The sequence below is a fragment of the Plecotus auritus genome (assembly GCF_963455305.1).
Source record: "Plecotus auritus genome assembly, chromosome: 14".
In the NCBI taxonomy this organism is placed as follows: Eukaryota; Metazoa; Chordata; class Mammalia; order Chiroptera; family Vespertilionidae; genus Plecotus; species Plecotus auritus.
Genome location: NC_137780.1, coordinates 5,231,999 through 5,252,229, shown reverse-complemented (window position 1 = coordinate 5,252,229; position 20,231 = coordinate 5,231,999). Strand labels below are relative to the sequence as shown.

Genomic DNA, 20,231 nt, shown 5'->3' with positions numbered 1-20,231 from the left:
GGCATAACAGTGATGAGGCTCCCACAGTCCCAGCCCCAGGGCCGGCCGCCCCTTCTGCGGCAGCCCAGCCCCGAGGAACCGGGCTGCCGTGTCGATGTCCCTTGAGATGGCGCTGGTTTGGAAGCCGCGGCTGGAAGTAAGCGAGGCCAGGGGACGTGGGGCTGGCAGGCTGCGGAGGCCCTCACCTCTGTGTCTCCGGTCGTCTCAGCACCACCGCAAGCAGCGACCCCTCAGCAGCCCAGAGGTGCTCCTGAAGGAGGGGTGGAGACCAACCTGGCGCAGGCGGACGTGTTCAGGGGCAGAGAGCTGCTCCCAGTGCAGAGAAGACGGAAGTCGAATTCTTTATTGACAGAATCAATCAAACACTCACGGCAGAGCTGGCCACAAGGACCCAACACAGCACACTGCGACATTCACATTACACCATTTAAACGTGACTCCTCTCCGTCCCTTCAGTTTTGTACAATGATTACAGAGTGGTTCTACATGGAAACCACCTCACCCACATCACCCATCTACTCCGTTTTTAGAGACAAACAGCTTGCTCCAAATTTATAAAGATAGGCTAAAAGACAAAAAAATAATCAGCTAAAATAAGCTGTCAGGCCTAATCAAGAATGGCTTAATATTACTAATTCTCTTCTTTGAACATTTTACTTAGGTGCGTTATCAGAGCTACTAGTTCAGGGTTGCCACCAAGTGCATCAATTTGTTTGTAGGCTTTCGATTCAAGCTCTCTGAGAGTATTGCGAGTATATTCAAAAGAACCGACGCTCTCCAGGTAATGCACACAGTATTTTTTAACGTCCGTGTTCTCGGTTCTCTGGCGCAAGATGTTCTGCACCTGGGTGCTTTCAGGCTTCAACCAAATAGCGTGAATAGTCGGGAACGAGAACTTTCCCTCTGTAAGATCTTCACAGAAGCTTTTGTTCTCACTATATTCTTTGGAGTGTAGATTAGCATAATCATCTCTAATTTGGAAAAAGAGCCCCAGGGTATCAAGTAGTGACTTTAAATCTTCTTTGTAATCAGAGAACAACTGCATGAGACCTACGGCTAACCCAAACAGTCCACCTGTCTTTTGCTGCACCATAGCTTTATATTCTTCTTCAGTGGGACAAGTGTAGCTGTCCCTCCAATAAATATCTAGGCCTTGTCCCTGATGGAGTTCCAAGAGCTGGCGCGTAAAAAGCTTAACTGCATCTGGGTGATCAAGAGTTAAGACTTTTTCCAGGCCAAGAAAATATACATAATTGGCAGAATTGATGACAGACGGAATCCCGTAGATGCTGTGTGCCACGGGAAAGCCACGTCGGAGTTTCGAGTTGTCTTCGATATCATCGATGAGCAAACTGGCATTATGCAACATTTCTGTCACTTCAATGATAATCTAACAAAAAGACAATTGAAAAGTTCATTTTTTTCATATTTGAAATACTACATTAACAGATTATGATGGTCTCAGGTGCCTTAGTTTTTTGTTTCTTTTTAATATATTTTATTGATTTTTTACAGAGAGGAAGGGAGAAGGACAGAGAGCCAGAAACATCGATGAGAGAGAAACATTGATCAGCTGCCTCCTGCACACCTCCCACTGGGGATGTGCCCGCAACCCAGGTACATGCCCCTGACCAGAATCGAACCTGGGACCCCTCAGTCCGCAGGCCGATGCTCCACCCACTGAGCCAAACCGGTCAGGGCAGGTGCCTTAGTTTTTAAAATAAGTAATTATTTAGCAACCTCAATATGAAAACAGTAGATTGCATGAGCATTAAACAAAATTAAGAGCTAGGAGTATTTTTACGTGATGTCATAAATTTCTTGGGGATTAAGAATGAGGTTAGAGGCCTAGCTAGGTAGCCTAGTTTGTTAGGGCATTGTCCGGATACACCATCCCAGCCTGGGTGCATACAAGATTCAACCAATGGATGCATAAGATATACGAAACAAGAAATCAATGTTTCTCGCTCGCTCTCTAGCCAAATAAAAAAAAAAAAAAAAAAAAAAAGGAGGATTGGAACTGCCTAGATACCTGAAGCTTGTCGTCTGGAACTTTTAGCCAATGATTAAATGCCTGTGAAAGTTTGGTTCTCACTTGCTTACCTGCAATTAAAGAATAAAATTTGGCAATAAAGTTAACACTTTAATTATAAAAAACATTTCCGAAATTTACTCGAAACAGATCAGACTTGATAAATCCAACCCCATCAATCCATTACCCACTGGAGAGCTTCCAGTGCTGGGCCCCTACTGGCCCCTTCTGTCGAAATCCACATTCTAAACCCCCACCTTAAAATCAGGGCAGGCAAAAGAGGTTCTAAATCCTTCAGCAGCCCATTACTTTCATCTTAAGTGGTATCAATAATTTTGGAATGGAATTGGGGTTTAGGAATTATGATCTAATTCATTCCTTTTGAAAGGATGCTAGCCTAGTTAGTGGCAGTTAATTAGCACTGTCAATTTCACAGAACATATTAGAGAACGTAGGCATTTTTTTTGAGAACATAGTTATTTTCAGTGAAATGTACGTTGCTATTGAATTACCTCCTAAAATTACCTAGCATTCCTTTAAATTAAAGTTTTAGAGAATGGACAGCTCTGCTGCTTTCCTACCAAAAAATAACTACCATGGCCTGAAGTATTCCCCTTTGTATGAGAAAAGAGTATTTCAGATTCCAAGTGACTGGTTTATAAGTGAATTTTATTCTAAGAACTTACACTTGTTATATGTCTGAATTTTTACTATTATCATTTTTCCAAAGTTAAAAAAAATATCAAAATAAAACATGTGCATACACATAAACATGATTAAGCAAGTGTAACCGTAGGAAGCCATGACCAGGTGGCCCATCTTTATATAGGAACTAGAGGCCTGGTGCACGAAATTCATGCGGGGGGGGGGGGGGTCCCCTCAGCCCAGCCTGCACCCTCTCCAATCTGGGATCCCTCTCACAATCCAGGACTGCTGGCTCCCAACTGCCGTCCCCTGCAGGCCTGGTTCCCCCCAACTTGTCCTCCCCACCCAACTGCCCTCCTCTGCTGGCCTGGTCACCCCCAACTGCCCTCCCCTGCAGGCCTGGTCCCCCCAACTGCCCTCCTCTGCAGGCCTGGTCCCCCCCAACTGCCCTCCTCTGCAGGCCTGGTCTCCCCCAACTGCCCTCCCCTGCAGGCCTGGTCCCCCCCAACTGCCCTCCCCTGCAGGCCTGGTCCTTCCCAGCTGCCCTTCCCTGCTGGCCTGGTCTCCCCCAACTGCCCTCCCCTGCAGGCCTGGTTCCCCCAACTGCCCTCCTCTGCAGGCCTGGTCCCCCCCAACTGCCCTCCTCTGCAGGCCTGCCCCCCCCCAACTGCCCTCCCCTGCAGGCCTGGTCCCCCCAACTGCCCTCCCCTGCAGTCCTGGTCCCCCCCAACTGCCCTCCCCTGAAGGCCTGGCCCCCTCCCAACTGCCCTTCCCTGCAGGCCTGGTCCCCCCCAACTGCCCTCCGCTGCAGGCCATCTTGTGTCCACATGGGGGCAGCCATCTTGTGTCTTGGTGTGACAGTCAATTTGCATACTATTCTTTTATTAGATAGGATAATGTGGGTTATGCTTTTAAGTAATGTGACTTAGATGCCTTACTATTTGGTTGTTAAAGGAACTAGTAGTGTAAGAAATGGAGTGTGCGTGTGATGGTGGAAACATGAGCATGGCAGGTAACGGAAGCTTTTTGTTGTTGCACAGATTGGCATAGCGTTCCTTAACCTAGTGGGGAATAGGAAAGTGTGGCATCCATAAATAATTAAACCTCCAAAAAGGTACTCAAATGTTTTAAGTATTTTTAATTTTTAGGTATATTATATACTTGCATATTTTTAAGGGTACCTCAAAAATGTCCCTTTTAATAACAATAACTTTTCTCATATGCATGACCTTAAATATAAAAATCTCAAGAGCTGGCAAACCTAACCTTTTCTGAATGCTAACATTCGAATGACCACTATGTAAAACCAACCCTGTTGATTGGCAACAGATGTTTCTCTCTCTGACCCTCTCCCTGCCCCTATTTCTAAAAATCAATTAAAAAATATTTAAGAATTTAAGTGTGTTTTTTGTAGTGTGCTCTTGAGTATGTAGGTGAAACAATAAAAAAAAAAAAAACTATCACGCCAGGCCATGGCTCTATTAATTTAGCTTTAGGTTGATGAATACCACGGAATGCCTATGTGAGTCTGAAGGCTCACATGTGAATGACCACTACTGTGTAAAACCTACTGAACCGCTACCTGGTAACTGAAGCAAGTACTTGTAGGGTTCTAGAAGAATTCTTTGGACTTTTTCGTGAGTCTTCTCCATTGCTGTTGAATTTCAAAGATGGTCTGTTAAAAAAGAGAATCATAAACATGATCTCATTAATTAAATTATCTTTGAGTGTCAAACTGCAAAGGAATTTGTATCTCAAGGAATTTGTAAAGCCGGACTTTGTTTCATTTTAAAAGAAAATTCTATGGGTGTGAAATCTTGAGAACATTATGCTAAGTTGACAGAAGCCAGTCACAAAAAAACTACATATTGTATTATTCCACTTACATGCATTGTTCAAAACAGGCAAATCTGTAGACAGAAAGTAGATTAACAATTGCCTAGGTAACGTTAGGGTAGGGAGGCTAGGGAGTGACTACTAATGAGTATGCTACTTCCTTTGGGGCCATCAAAATGTTCAAAAATTAGATTGTGGTAGTGGTCCTACAGCTCTGTGAGTACGCTAAAATCCACCTAATTGTATCCTTTAAACGGGTGAACTATGATACATAAATTATATAGCATTAAAAAAAGGCAAGTTTTCATTCAAGTGATTGGTCAGTGTTCACCTGGATTTTAAGGAACAAAACTTTAATTAAACCTTTTATATTTACTCAACCGTGAAAGGCTTATATGGTTGTGTCAATTCAATGTTAAAGCAAATCCACAGATTTCGATTCTTCTATATATAATGGATTATACAAATTAGTAAACATACTTGTTTTCTATGAACATTAAAATGTCTTATATACTATATATAATTTAAGGGGAGACTTCTCTCCTGTATTTTCATTACAATCAATCCATTTTAGAGATTCTGATTTAAGACATGAATTATTAAAAATATTTCCTTCCTTTATTCTTCTTAAATTTACATTTACTTTGATATTTCCTACCATATTACTCATGGTCTTCTTAGATCCTCCTTCACTATTGAATCTCTACTCTCCTGCTCTGTAAAAATCTATTTTTATTTGTCCTTACAGAAGATTTTTAAAAAATATATTTTTATTGATTTCTTTACAGAGAGGAAGGGAGAGGGATAGAGAGTTAGAAACATTGATGAGAGAGAAACATCAATCAGCTGCCTCCTGCACACCCCCTACTGGGGATGTGCCCATAACCAAGAGACATGCCCTTGAGCGGAATCGAACCTGGGACCCTTCAGTCCGCAGGTCTACGCTCTGTCCACTGAGCCAAACCGGTCAGGGCACATTAGAAGTTTTCTAATTGCTCTGACATCTTTTACATATTTCAGGTTTTTCCCCTTTATCTGCTTTCTTTTGCTTCTTTGTACAATGATTTTGTCTTTAGGACTATGAATTTAAAGAACTGAAAAGTGCATGCCCTGGCCTGTGTGGCTCCCCTGCATAGAAAGGTGGCAGCTTTGAATCCTGATCAGGGCATATACCCAGGTTGCAGACTCCATCAGCTGTGGGGGTGGGGGTGGGTGGCAACAGATGTTTCTTTCTCACCCTCCCACTCCCCCTTTCTAAAAATCAATTAAAAAAACATATTTAAGAATTGAAAAGTTTTTTTTTGTTGTTGTCTACTCTTGAGTATGTAGGTAAAACAAAAAAAAAATTAGCACACCAAGCCATAGCTCTATTAATTTATTTTTAGGTTGATGAATACTACAGAATGTCTATGTGAGTCAGAAACAACTCACTTTCAAAACGCAAACTGCTTTAAATTTATTCAAACAATGGATGGGTGACAAATACAAAAACATATTCTCTCCTCCGTGTGACTACTGCAATAACTTCCCAGCTGGGTTCCCTGCATTAGCTAGTGATGAAATCATCAAAGGGAAGTCTTCTCTCTCCTTCCACTGGGAAAAAACACCACCACAAAACTCCTTAACACAGTGTGTAAGGATCTGGGTCCCTGCTCCTGCAGCCTCAGTTCCCCGTATTTCAGAAGCTCCCATTTGACAGAAGGCTTTCCAACGTGCTGTTCTTTAGGTCCTAGAAGTTCTTTTCTTAGTTACCCCCAGCCAACCCCTCACCTCTCAGGTCAAACCTCCCTTGCTCGGTAAAGCCCTCCCTTAGGTCTCTAACCACACGCTCTATCTCAGCTCCCCTAGCACCGAGGCACCCTGCAGCCCTGCTTGGAGCACTCACCGCCGCTGCCCCCTCACACCGGCCAGCGCGTGCACTTATCAACACCACCTCTACCACTAGGCTTAGGTCCAATGAGGCAGGAGTCGGACCGGTTCCTCTGCCCGGTAAGGCGTTCAGCAAGTACGCGGACTGAACCAGCGCACGGAAACTGCTTTCCAGCGCGTTCGAGGGTGAAACCGGGGCGCACACATTTGCGCATGAAAAGATCGAGGGAAGGGTATGGTGTCAGAACGGCTACCGAGAGACCTACAAATGTAAGCGCAGCTCGGAAGCGCAGGAAACCTTTCCGGCCGATGAGGGGTCTGCAGAGAACGACCCGAGGAGCGGCGGGGGTTTGCACAACTCCGAGGCTGACTTTCCACCGCGGCGGGGCCGGGAGCCTCCAGCATCCGCTCCGCCTGCAGGGTCGCCGGGCCCGCGAGGCTCCGCTTCCTCTCCGCTCCGATGCCCCTTTCCGCCCCCTCCAGATGCCCCTTTCGCCCGCGAGGGGACGCAGAACATTCGGACCCAATCGGGTTCAGCATCCGGGGCCTCACCATCCTTCTTTCTTTCCTCCAGACCCCGCCCTCCTTCCCATCCGGGTCCCCCCCACCTTCCCCAGCCGCCACCACTGCCGCTCACGGTTCAGCGATGAGATCACAGCTTCCGCGCCACCGGTCCGGGAGTAGCAGGGCCCACTATCAACTTCCCACTTTATAGCTCACACCCGGGCTCCTCCCGACGCTTCCATGAATCCCTCCCCCTACTTCATCAAGGAACTCTCCGCCCTCCTCGGCCGCCAGCGACGCCGCATTATTCTGTGCAAGAAAATGCGCCATCCCGGTCCCACTGCGCAGGCGCCGCCACCACCTCCCTTCACTGTGGCCCCGCCCCTTCCCCCCTCCCCCTCCGTCTCACGCAGGCGCGGGGCGTTGCGGGTCTTGCAGTTCTCGCGGGCGAGGGCTCACACACGGGCACCCCGGGTCGGACTACATTTCCCGGTAAGCTTTGGGGCGTCACTTTCTGTTTCCATAGAACTGGTGGGAAAATGGCGTCGTTGTTTGTATCCCAAGGACCAATAACAACGAAGTGTGGGCGGGTTCTAAAACATCCTGGCCAATCCGCGGTCGTCTCAGAGGCCATCCGGGAAAGAGGTAGGGGAGGGGAGACAGCTTAGGGGAGTGGAGAGCGGAGGGAAAGGGGGGGCTCGGGCGGGGGGAGCGATGTTTGCCCGTCAGTCGAGTCCGGAGTGAGGAGCTTGGGCGCCGGAGCGGAGGAGTCTCTGAAGCTTAGCTGGCCGCCGCCACGGCCGCCGCCTGGACCTCTCCCCGGAGCGAGCCGCAGAAGGGTCTGTGGCCGCCGTCCTCTGGGGGGCAGCGCGACGGGGGCCCGGGCACCCGTCCGGGAGGGTTTTTCGTCGTCCCCCTCCCCCCAGCGAGGGAACCCGAGCGGCCGCCAAACAAAGGTACCAGTCGCCGCCGCGGGAGGAGGAGGAGCCGGAGCCTCAGCCTCGGCCCCGCTGGACGCGCCGCGCGTCTCCCCATCTCTCCCCCGGGCCTGTTGGTTTTGGGGGGGAGCCGGGGAGGGGACCCTGGACGCGCTGGGCTTGGCTCTGGCCTCCGACGAAGGTAGGGCATTTCTGAGGCGTCCGCGGGCTCGTAGGGGGGTCCTTCGGGGAGTCCCCGGGCCCGGCCAACGCGCGGGAGGATCGCCGCGGTGGGCTCGCCGGGCGCCCGAATTCTTGGCCTCAGCCTGCGGAGCCCCCGCCCCCCGCGGTCGCCCCGGCCTGGTGGCCGCGTCCCGGGGTCGGCGAGGGCCCCGGTGGGGCCCGGCGAGCGCGGAGGCTGAGTCGCCTACGGCCCCTCCTCCCGTCCCCTGTCCCCGCGGCCGGCCCACGGGGTCCGCTCGTCCTGTCGGTCGGTCCCCGTCTCGGGACGGGACGTGGGCAGCGGCCCGGCGTGTAGGTCCCTCGGAAGCGGGGAGCGTAGAGGCCCGGCCGGCCCGGCTTGTTGTGAGTTTCTTCTTTGACAGAAATGGCGTCATTGTCGGAGCTGGGAAACTCCGTCGGGTCCCGACAATGGGGACGCTGAGCTGCCGAGCCGGGTGGGTGGCGGGGTGTGCGGTGGCGAGGCCAGGCGAGCCCCGCATCGGCCTCTCGCGGCCCCGCGGTCTCTCTCCGCCTCCGCCCGCGCAGGGGGTGCCGGAGCAGGGGGTGCCCGTGGTGGTGACGGTGTCTTTTGTTTCCCCTCCAGGTGCAGGTGAATCTGGTGTTTTGGAGGGCGCCGCGGTCCTGGCATAATCATGAAGGTAAGATCGCTGCGGAAAAGGAACCTCTGGGGCCGCAGAATCCAGGAAGCGAAAGGTCGGATCGAGGGCGTGCTTGGGCCCTCCGAGCGCCGGGCTTGGGGGCTGGGGTGCGAGCCCTTCCCGGGGGGACGAGAGTTAGTGGGGTGGTTGTCGGTGCGCAGGGCTGAGGAGTTGGAGCCAGTTTTGGAATCTCGCACTGAGGATGGTTGTCCCGTGTATAGAGCGCCTCTTTTTGCCGGAAATGAGAGGGAATAATTGCATGCATGAGAGTGTTTCTAAAGCTAAAACAGAAAAAGCAGGTCAAGTAATCCGACTCTAGAACCTGAACTGTATTGGGGTTCTATCGGTTACACTGATGTAAGAAAACCCCACTGATTGTGCTAACAGTGCTGTGAGTTTTTAGCGGACCTGCTTGATTAGCCACGAAAATAATCTGAACGCCAAGATTTTTAAAGAGGATTTTGATGATCTTTGCACAGCTCGGAGATGGCAGTGGTTCCTTGTATTTCCAGGGATTTAGGATTGCTTGGTGTATGTGTCTTTGTTGAACTACATATGGTCTGGGAATATCAGGTGTAGTGTTGCTTTGTGATGAAACCGATGGTCAGGTTCCTCTTAAATGTAAACGTGTTCACCGAAGTAGTCTGTTGTCCAAAAAGTAGAATTTGCTTAGTTGGTGGAAGAAATGACAGCAGTAAAAGCACAGGCTGTGTGTTCCCTGTAGAGACGGTGTGATTGAGTGCTGTGATGTTTTAAAGCAGTCTAGGAGGAAAGCCTTAGGCACCTGAATGTCTAGATTCAACTGGTGGAACTTGGAGGCCAGCGGGTATTTTCATCCACGTTCAGAAGTGCGTGTGAAGGAGGTAGAGTGTGTGCACAAGGACAGAAATGCAACAGATAGTCTGTCAAAATGTAAATGCAGTCCACTTTTGACAGTTCCTTTGAACTATTTTTAAACACATTTGCTTCACTTTTCTTCAGAGTCGAGAGTGCTTTTAAAATTTGTAATGCTTGTGTTTATGGCAGAAAGAAAAAGCTGTGGCTCCTTAAATGTTTATCAGCTGAACAAAGTAATTATGTTCAGTCCAGTTATTTTTTAGGCTTTTTCTTCTTGAGTTGGAGGTGCTTGAAACACCTAAAATGTGTGTATCTGCTGAATTCCTATCTCACCTTCATGTAAACAAAAAAATAATCAGTGATGTTTCATAAATGAATCCCTTTTTGTTAGTCACAGCTGTGACTACTGTGACCTGTGTAAAACAGTGACAAGTGAGTTTATAAGAAAAATGTTTACCTTGCTTGATGTTGGACAAGAATTTCTCAAGAAGAATGTTGGGTTGAATAATATGTAATAGATTCAGAAGCTGAATAACCCAGGATTTCATTTGGAATAAATGTTGTAATTTGTCACAATTCTCAAAGTAGGGCCTGGCCTGTTAGGAACTCTGTTAATCTTTGGTTAAAAGAAATGTAGTAAGTTGAAGGTTTTTTAGATTTAAATTTTCTTTTCCTTTCCTTTCTTTCATTTCCTTTTTCTTCTCTTTTTTTTTCAATGTGTGTTTAAAAAAAAAAAATGAAAGTACGTTGGAAACTTTAACCCTAAAAGTTTCATGGTAAGTGTTAGGCAAATGCAAATTTTGGGGTATCGTTTTAAAACTACTAATTTTAAATGCTCAGCATTTCCATTATTCTTGCCTTTAAGAAAAGGTGTTAGTAATGTTAAAAGGTGTTATTAAAATACACTTCTGATTTTATACAAGACGAACTTCCTGTTACTATATAATAAGTTTTCTCTTGGGGAACCTACTAGTAATCAGTAGTACTAAAAACTTAGCTAATTTCTTACAACTTAATTTCTTGTGTGATGAACGTTGAGAGGCTGCCCATGATTGGTATTTTGCTTCAAAAAAATTGCAATTCAAAAAGTATTTAGTATTGATTATTTTGGACTTAAATTTTTTCCATGCTCCCAGTTTCCATATTGTAATGACAACAGAGCTAGAGAGGGATTTATGCCATTTATTAGCTCTGACCGAACATATTTATACTTGATGTAAGGAGGTGGAGTGTATAATGTTGATGGAAGAAGACTTGAACACACAATAAATAGTGTATAGATGTGGAATTGTGCACCTGTACCCTGTATAATTTTGTTAACAACCAGGTCAGCCCCCAATAAACTAAATAAAAAGGGGGGGGGGTGGAAATCACTGTGGTTATGCTTCTGACAGTACAGTTTAAAAATAATGATGCTTAGCCCTGGCTGGTGTGCCCAGTGGTTAGAGCATCAAACCAAAGAGCTACAGGTTTGATTACCGTCAAAGGCAGGTACCTGGGTTTGGGGTTCGCTGCCTGGCCCTGTTTGGTCAGTTGGTCTTTGGTCCGGGTGCTTGCAGGAGGCAACCAGTGGATGTGTCTCTCACATCCTCCTCCCTTCCACTCTCTCAATGGGAAAAATATCCTCAGGTGCGAATTAACAACAACAAAAAGTATTGATGCTTAACATTTTAACTGATTTTTAAAGCATAATAATTTTTTAGAAATGAAGTAAACTTTTAAGCTTGTTATGTCCTATTAGTCACAAGATTCTTTAAAATTTTATTGTGACATTGTTTTGAGGCAAAAGTGCTCTTTTGGTCGTTGCTTTAAATCCCAAAGGAAATACAATGTATGTGTTCAGTGTTGTATGTTTGAGAAGGAATTTTCTTGTAGTGCTATCTTCAAGACGGGTATACTCTGTCTTAGGGTATTTTGTCAGTGTGTTTTTGAGAAAGCGGACTCACACACTTTTGTGCTTTTAACATAGATCATGATGTAGGTGTTACGTTGTATTTATTTTTCATACTTTTGATAGCCCTTTCAACATCAGTGATAGCACATTATCAAGAAATGATAGACTATTAAAGCTTCTAAGTTATTCTAAGACTTAATTATATCAGATTCATTTCCTAGTTATTTTTTTCCTGCACCTATATTGTTAACATTACACTGTGGCAAAATTTACTTTATTTATTTATTGTTATTTTAGAGAAAGAGAAGAAGGGGTGGGGGAGAGAGAAACATCGATTTGTTCCACTTACGTATTGATTCTTGTATGTGCCTGACCTGGGGTTGAACCCACAACGCTCGCGTATCAGGGAGGTGCTCTAACCAACTGAGCTACCCAGCCAGGGCCATTGTGGTAAAATTTCAAGTGAAGTGAGAGGGCTAGCCATTTCAGGGTCTTTAGGGAGTAAGTGCTGTAGATCGTTGTGCTTAGAACTGGGGAGATGGAGATGGATTTTTCGGATGTATCAGTTCCTCTTCAGTAGTCACTGGCTTCGATCATATACCAATAATGGGTTGATTACAAATGCCTTTTTAAATGCCCTTTGCTTGTGTGCGTGTTCTTACTCCCGCTTCCCCTCCTCTCCCTTCTTTTCCTCTTTCCCTCCTTTTCCTTCCCTCTCTCCTTGCCTCCCCACTTCCTCGCACTCCCCCCCTCATAAATCACTCATTTAACCGCCCCTTGCACGTGTCAGGGCGTGTGGAATGGAGGTGAATAAGCTATAGACCTGCTCTCAGGGAGCTCACAGTTTAGTAGAAGACAGAGAAAACAAAACACAGTGCATATTGAATTATAAGAATATTGATTCAATAGATGGTCATTATAAGTCCTGTGGGCGGATAGCTAAGTCAGACCCATGGAAAGTCCTCTGGAATTGACATCTAAGCGGAGAGTTAAAACTTTTGCTAGGCAAAGAAGGGTAGAAAGGAGTGTTTTCGACAGAGAGGAAACAACATGTGGAAAATAAAGAAAAAAGCAAGGTAATGTATTTGAAAACTAAGGAGTTCACTGTGGCTGGATTATTTTAAAGCTCCATGTGTTGGAGGTGAGAAAGGAGGGCAGTGATGGGGGATGAGGCTAAGTCAGGGAGTTGAAAATAGTCCTGAAAGGTACATGAAATCACGGAAGCTTTTTAAGAAGGGTAAAGACGTTGGATTTGTATTACAGAGAGATCACTTTGGTAGTATTGTATTGAATAGATCAAACGGGAGATCTGAATGGAAGGGAGAGTCCAGGTGAGGACCCCAAGTGAGAGGTGACTAAGCCTTAATGCACAGGGAGTGGAGCCGAGGGGCTGGATCTGAGGTATCTAGAAGAAGAATTTAGGACCCAGGAACTCACCTGGGGTGGGAGAAATATGCAGGTTCCTTGGGGCATGAGATGGATGTTATTGTCATTTGAAGCATGTTGTCATTAAAGATGAGTAGGGTTTTGAGTATTTAAAGGCCCTGTAAGAGGGCCACATCCATATGGATCTACTTATTAAGCTGTAAGATTAAGAGCAGTTTGATGGAGAGCAATCAGAGACTTGATTATCCAGCGCGAATGTTAACCTCATAGTTAATATTTAACTACAATATTCAAATGGTTTAGGTCCATAATATGACAAATGCATTTTGTCCTATAAATTTGTGGTCTTTTTGATGAAAGGCAATTTTGTAAAATACCCAATTGTTTTCTGTCCACATTGCTCTTTGCTTACTGTAATTTTAAAAAGTATAGCAGATGAGTATATTTTCCCCTGAAGAATGCATTTTTGCTAACTCATCATACAAATTCAGTCATTGAAGAGATATTGTGAACTTTCCTGGTACCAGACATGGTTTTGGTGTTGAGGATACATCAGTGAACAGGCGTTGACTCCCTTGTGGAGTTTACTTTCTGTTAGGGTAGACAGACACCAAACAAAATAAAAAAATGTGGTAAGTGCTATGAAGAGAAATAAAGCAGATTCAGGCTAAGAGGTTAGAGTGACAGAGGGTGTGATTTAATTATTTATTTATTCATTCATCTGTTGTAACGAAGGGCCTGTTTGAGGAGATGACATGAAGCACGTGTGAGACAGATGATATAGTGAGCCATTCACTTACCTGGGGGAAGAGCATTCCAGGCCGAAGCTAAAGGGCAGAGACCCTGTAGGATGGCCTGTTTGATCTGGGCATATTGAAGAAACAGGAAGCGGCCTGCAGGGCTGGGATGGTAGGAGATGCGGCTAGGGAGGTCACAGGGCCAGGGCAGTGGAGGGCTTTGCAGTCCGTGGTAAGGGCTTACGGGTGGAACCTGAGTGTGTTAGGAAGTCATTGAAGGGTTGGAGCAAGAGAAGGAGGTGATCTAACACACGTTTTCAGGAAGAACAGTAACTGCTGTGTAGAAACAGACTGCAGGGAGCAAGAGTGAAAGTAGGAGATGAGTCTAAGGCTCCCAAGTTAGTTCAGTGAGAGAGGTGGGGGCCAAGGTGAGAGGTGGCAGTGTTGAAGGGGGGATGGTGACAGGATTTGAATGGAGTGAAGCTGAGGGCAAAGTTCTGCTCGCTGCTACTTAGAAATGACACCCTCCCCCTTGGGCTGTGATGAGTTAGTAGGTGGAAGTCTTAGAACTTAGTACAGCAAGCAGGTATTCCCTTATTAGTGAGCAGTGGACATTCAGGCCAACAGTTCTTTCCATTTTACTTGGTTTTGTTTGAATTTTAGAAAATGAGAGAAATTCACCCTTTTGAAGTATACAGTTACTCTTTAGTGTTTTCACAGGCTTGTGAATCCATCACTGCTATTCAACTCCAAACATTTCCATCTCCCAAAAGAAACCCTGTCCTTTTTAGCGGTCACTCCCCTGGCCTTCCCCTGGCAATTACTAAGCTACTTTCGGTCTCTAAGGATTTGCCTATTTTGGCCATTTCCTTTGAATGGAATCATACAATATATAGCTTTGTGTGTCTGACTCCTTTTACTTAGCATAGTATTTTCAAGGGTTACTCACTTTGTAGTATATGCCAATACTTCACTCCTTTTTATTCCTGAATAATACTCCATTTTATTGATACAACACATTTCATTAATCCACTTGTTATAGGACATGTGGGTTATTTCTACTTTTTGCCTATGAATAATGCTGCTAATAACATTTGTATACAAGCTTTTGTGTGAGCATATATTTTAAATGTGGGCGGGACCTAGGAGTGGACCTCTCCATTTTTAGGGAAGTAACCTATTATTTGTGATACCCTGTTGAGAGCTTGATGACCACCAAGGAGTTGGACTTTTAAAAAATTCAACATTTGCCGAAACTGGTTTGGCTCAGTGGATAGAGCGTCGGCCTGCGGACTGAAGGGTCCCAGGTTCGATTCTGGTCAAGGGCATGTACCTTGGTTGCGGGCACATCCCCAGTGGGAGGTGTGCAGGAGGCAGCCGATCGATGTTTCTCTCTCATCGATGTTTCTAGCTCTCTATCCCTCTCCCTTCCTCTCTGTGAAATATCAATAAAATATATTTAAAAAAATAAAAATAAAAAATTCAACATTCATTGAACACTTACAGGCTAGTCTCTGTACAGTGAACAACACGTGTAGGAAGGCCTGGCCCTGTGTGCCTTGTATTCTAAGGTCAGGGGAAGGTAAGCAGGTAAATAACAATGAACACAAACAGATTACCCAGTTTGTTAGATGGTGAATAGTAGGAAAATAAGAGGGGAGCTGGGTAAGGAGGGTAGGGAATGAGGCAGGCTGTGGTATTAAATAAGGTGATCAAATAGGCTTTATTGAGAAGACTTGATGGAAAGGTGTGAGGGAATTAGTCATGTGGCCTCAGACAGCTTGACTTATTCAGTGAACTGCATAGGGGTTAGGGGGGCTGGAGTGTGGAGTAAGGAAGGAAGAGACAAGGAGGGGTTGGGATCAGATCCATAAAGGAATGCAGGTTGGGGGCCCAGCAGGTCAGATCGGATCACCTAGGACCTTGAAGGCCTTTGTAAGGAATTTGGATTTCACTCTGATAGAAATGGGAAGCAACTGGGGGTTTGAATAGCAGAGTGATGCAGTCTCTATATATTGGCAAATTTTCATTATATTTTAAAGGATCACTGACTGCTGTGTTAAAAACTGGCTGTAGGCAAGTTGAAGCTGACCATTTAGGAACCTTTTAATAAAGGATGATGGTGGTGGTGATGGAAGGAGATAGGACTTGGGGTGGTGAACACACAATACAATATACAGGTGATGCATTACAGAATTGTACTCCTGAAACTTACATAATTTTATTAACCAATGTCACCTCAGTTTTTTTAAAAAAGGGGAGATGATGGTGGCCACCACGGTGAGGAAGGTGAGCAGTGGTCAAATTTTAGGTGTCCTCAAAAACATTTTTTTCTTAATCCTTACCTGAGGATATGCTGAGAGCGAGGGTGGGAGAGAGAGAAACATTGATTGGTTGCCTTGCGTGTGCCTCCCACACTGGGGATCCAGTTGGTAACCCCGGTATGTGCCCTGACCTTTTGGTGCACAGGACGGAGCTCAATGAACGAAGCCACTCTGGCCGGGCTCAGTGTCTTCGGAAGGTCGAGCCAGCAGGCATTCCTGTCAGGTTGGTGGGGAGAGAGAAAGAGTCAAGGACACAGGTTTCCTGGCTGATAACGGGAAAATGAATGAAGTTAGGGCTGCTTAATTTTTGAAAATAAGCATTGATATTTTATATTTGTAAAAAATGCTAACTGGTGTATTGCTCTGCCTAATGTGGCTGTAAACAAAATATGGACATGCTATATTCATTTTTTAGTAACAGACATTTAAAAAAGCTGCAAACTTTTATTCTTGACAAATTGTTTAAAAACAGGATTCTTCCTGCCTTCCTTTTGATGTCACAGAACAAAGATGTTTCTACATTCAGGAGAAGGATGGACTAGTGTTCTATGTAAGATGACACCCACAGGAAGCAGTGGAAACCATAGTCACAACTAATCCTTTTGATATTTAAATGTTGCAGATTGTAGAAGGTGTATATTTTGATAAGGCATAATCTGCAAATAGAATTATTAAAAATTTGTCTTGATTACTTAAGTGCTAAGTATCACTTTTAGCTTATTACTTAATCTATATATATAAAAAGCCAGCAACCATTACGTTGTAAAGACCATAACAACCAGTTGCTATGACACCCACTGTGGCCAGCGAACCAGCCGGATCAGGGGATGGGGCCGGCCCACCTTGCAGCCCCTCCCCCTGCCGTCCCTCCCCTAATGGGACTTTTCCACCCCATCAAGAGCGACCAAACTCACTCCCCCCCACCCCGCACGAATTCATGCACTGGGCCTCTAGTTTGAATATAAAAGACAAAGGAAAATATGGCCTCTATTAAACCTAATGGATGTTGAATGGAACAGACTATAAGTAGCTTTTGTTCCCAAGATATTTGGAATATTTTAATTATTTTACATCAAAATGAGACTACATTTGTTATCTCTTTATTAATTAGTAGGTTTAATTTAATTTAATTTTATTTTTTAATGGAATCTTAATTATTGATTGATTGTTTTGAGACAGAGAGAGATCAATTTGTTGTTCCCCTTATTTATGCATTCATTGGTTGATTATGTGCCCTGACTGAGGATCGAACCCACAACCTTGGCATATTGGGACGCCGCTCTAACCAACCGAGTTATCCAGCCAGGGACTGTTTAACTTAATTTAAAAAAAGAGCTTATATTATAAAAATTATTACATTTCTACTCATTCAGAACTGCATGAAATCCTGACATTCATTTCATGGAAGACAATGTGTTTCTAGAAATGTGATAATATTCATACTGTGATTGGAGACACCATTCACCTTTGGGGAGGAAAATGAGTCTATAAAAGTATGTAAACAGTTTACTGGAAAAATAAAAGGCAGGTACTCTAGAATCAGCCTACAGAGACAGAGAAACCAAACTTCATGTTCACCTTACTATGCTAATGGTCATATTTTAGGCTGGTAAATAGGAAAGGGATAAAATAAAGGAGGCATAGAGGGAAAGTTATAAAACACTTGTCTTACTCGGAACATAGTTTGCAGTATTCCTTAATTAAGAATTGCTAGTACTCAGAAGGTCCAAGTATGGGTATCAAGGTTTCTATAAATCTTTCTTCCCCAGAATTATGTGCTGAATTTTAATATGGTCATTCATTTTTCTGGGAAGCAGAACGAAAACTTAGCTTCTGAATGGAACTCCGTTCCATTGGCCAGTCTGTAAAATACAGTACTATAGAAACCCAGCTCCACAGTCTCACCTGTTAGCTGATCTGCTACCAATCATCTTGATAGAAGTAGTTGTTTGCACATCTTTCTGCTCTTACCATTAAAGAAACAGGTAATCTGGTCAATACTCATTTTATTTTCTAATTTTCATTTGATTATATCACGATACAGTTAGAAAAGGAGTATTATACTGTTTCTGAAATGTTAGCATTTACATGAATAGCTTAAAATGTTTGCCTTTTTAAATTTCTAAAGAGAATCTGAATGTTTTCAGTTATAATTATAAATGAAGATCCTTTGATGGACACATTTTACAAAATAATTTTAAAAGGTTAATCTGGAAGTAGAGTTTTTATCACACTAGGTATTATTTATGAAACTATTGTGAAAGGTAATGTATGTTTGCTCTTACCTTTTCCACATTCACTTATGTGCCTAATGGGGTCATTTGTGGCAAGGATGTACTGAGCTTTAGGGCACAGTTAGAGACCCATATAAAACCCTGCAGCACTCTGCCTGGTGTGAGTGTTTTTCCACTTTAACAGGGTGTTGGCAGTGGGTTGATCCTCTGGGCCAAAATTATGATTTCTAAGGAAGATCTTACAGAAAACAGTATGTGTATCATTGTTAAAGTATAAATTTAGCTATCAATTAAAAGGATACTAATTCTGTGTATAGTTTTATACTATTAAAATGTGTCACTTTACAGTATATCTTGCATAGTGGAATGGATACTTTATGCAGACTTTTCTAATTTAAGCCATTTTCTTTTAATTTATAGATAAATTTTTGGCAGTGTGACTTAACTCTAGGTTATTTGAAGTCCTGTGTGTCAAGGTTTTACAAGTAACAGACTGCTTTCTCCTAATTTGATAAACTTGCAGTATAATTGCTTATGAAAGCATAGTCATTAATAATTTTAATAACTTTAATTGAAAATCACACTTACGTTTTGTCATTAATAGCCAAAATGAAGATTATAAACTGTCAAAGAAAGATTCACTTCATATACTGATAGTAAAAATTATACTTGAATGTATAAAAACCATCTTTTTTTGAGCGAGATCTTGTTTCTAGTACTCTCTCTGTTCCTTACTGTTGAAGTTTGGATAAGGTCATTTATGAAAGTAGACATCAGTTTCATTTTTTGTAGAATGGGGATAATAGTTACCTTACAGTTGTGTCAGTACTAAATGAAATAACATTTAAAATGTTTTATGCTGTGCTTGGCGTGGTTCTGAGCAGTCAGTACATGTTAGCTGTATTGTTCTGGTAAAAGCCTGTCACTCCTGCTATAAACCAATAGGATGAGGATTCTTTAATTAAGACTGCTTAGCATTGAATTGGAACTCCTCTGCTTACCAGATTGTGGGTCGTTTTCTTAAGCTTTCTAGGAAGGCTGGTGTTCTTGTCTAAAAGGAGGAATGGTCTTAGTACGGACCTCATGGGGTTGTTGGGAGTGACTAAACGCAATAACAGGATCTACTACATCAGAAATCGGAGTTACTGTTATTAGTTTTATGGAAAGAACGTGTAAACTCTTGTGAGGTTAGGCTTTCAAGGTGATATATAGTGACTAGTTTTGTTTTTATTTCTAATTTTTTGTTTGTTTCTTTTTAAAAATATATCTTTATTGATTTCAGAGAGGAAGGGAGAGGGAGAGGGAGAGAGAGAAACATCAATGATGAGAATCATTGATTGGCTGCCTCCTACACGCCCCCTGCTAGGGATTGAGCCCGCAACCCTAGCATGTGCCCTTGACTGGAATCCGGGACCCTACAGTTGGAAGGCCAATGGATGCTCTATCCACTGAGCAGAATTGGCCAGGGTTGTTTGTTTCTTTTAACTTGGAAGTTTGGGGGGAAAGTTGTAATTTTCAGATTAAGATTAAAACCTGTTATTTTTGTCTTAATGGAATCCTTTAAAACAAAATGTTTCATATAAGGTGAAAACCAGATTTCTTTATTCCAAGAACTCGTTGCTCTCATTTCAAACCTTTCGTAGCCCTTCCTGTTGCTGAGGGTTCTACGAAATACTTGTCCTTGCTTCTAATTTGCTGCTGGCTTGCCTAGGTAGGATTCTTTCAAGGGAAAACTAAATTTTGCTCCCAAGCCTAGAGGGTTGTTACTGGATTAGGTGAACCATTATAGATAGTTATTTTCTGGGTAAGCATCCACCTCTAGCCCTGTTTATTTATGTACGGCAAGAACAGACTTTGCTTCTCTAGATCAGATCACTGTTCCGATGTGGCATTTAGTCACCTGAAGCTGGTATAGATGGGGAGCCGTGGGGTGGGTGAATGAGTGCTGGGGCCCTGCCAACCCTGAGTAGTTTTCATTCATTCATCTGTTGGAATGATCTCTGTTATGGTTTTTCATGCCTCTTTGGGATCGTCATATACAAAAAGTTGCTTTTATAGATTTACCTGTATGTTTAAATACATTTACTTACCGGAGGTTTTAGCCTCAAATTTAGTACTTTTGTTTCCTGATTCTC

General features: G+C 43.9%; 2 protein-coding genes across 11 annotated transcripts in view; one reads left to right on the top strand and one right to left on the bottom strand.

Moving 5' to 3' along the window:
* Positions 1 to 316: 316 nt before the first annotated feature.
* On the bottom strand, positions 317 to 7,278 carry GGPS1 (geranylgeranyl diphosphate synthase 1). 2 transcript variants are annotated; one of them, XM_080651186.1, is made up of 4 exons: positions 6,649 to 7,278; positions 4,260 to 4,352; positions 2,033 to 2,103; positions 317 to 1,390 (listed from the first exon to the last, which is right to left on the bottom strand). In XM_080651186.1, exons 2-4 carry the CDS (start codon positions 4,327 to 4,329, stop codon positions 632 to 634), a joined length of 900 nt encoding a protein of 299 aa, XP_080507312.1. In that variant the 5' UTR covers positions 4,330 to 4,352; positions 6,649 to 7,278; the 3' UTR covers positions 317 to 631. The 2 variants fall into 2 exon arrangements, with proteins under 2 accessions (XP_080507312.1, XP_080507311.1); XM_080651185.1 differs by having other exon boundaries at positions 7,020 to 7,270.
* A 240-nt stretch (positions 7,279 to 7,518) lies between these two features.
* The window catches only part of ARID4B (AT-rich interaction domain 4B), a 63,817-nt gene continuing 51,104 nt past the window's right edge, over positions 7,519 to 20,231 (top strand). For 3 of the 9 annotated variants that reach the window (XM_080651183.1, XM_080651180.1, XM_080651177.1), the window contains exons 1-2: positions 7,519 to 7,725; positions 8,630 to 8,684. In XM_080651183.1, coding sequence (XP_080507309.1) covers positions 8,679 to 8,684 — 6 coding nt within the window. In that variant the 5' untranslated portion in view covers positions 7,519 to 7,725; positions 8,630 to 8,678. Of the gene's footprint in view, positions 8,006 to 8,629; positions 8,685 to 20,231 lie in introns of all 9 variants that reach the window. The other 6 variants (XM_080651182.1, XM_080651179.1, XM_080651176.1 and 3 more) reach the window with 2 other exon arrangements.

Coding starts and splice junctions, on each gene's coding strand:
- GGPS1 (XM_080651186.1), bottom strand. CDS start 4,329: ATGGAGAAGACTCACGAAAAAGTCCAAAGAATTCTTCTAGAACCCTAC. Junction 2,104..4,259: donor GTACTTGCTTCAGTTACCAG/GTAGCGGTTCAG, acceptor CTTTAATTGCAG/GTAAGCAAGTGAGAACCAAA. Junction 1,391..2,032: donor TTCCAGACGACAAGCTTCAG/GTATCTAGGCAG, acceptor TCTTTTTGTTAG/ATTATCATTGAAGTGACAGA.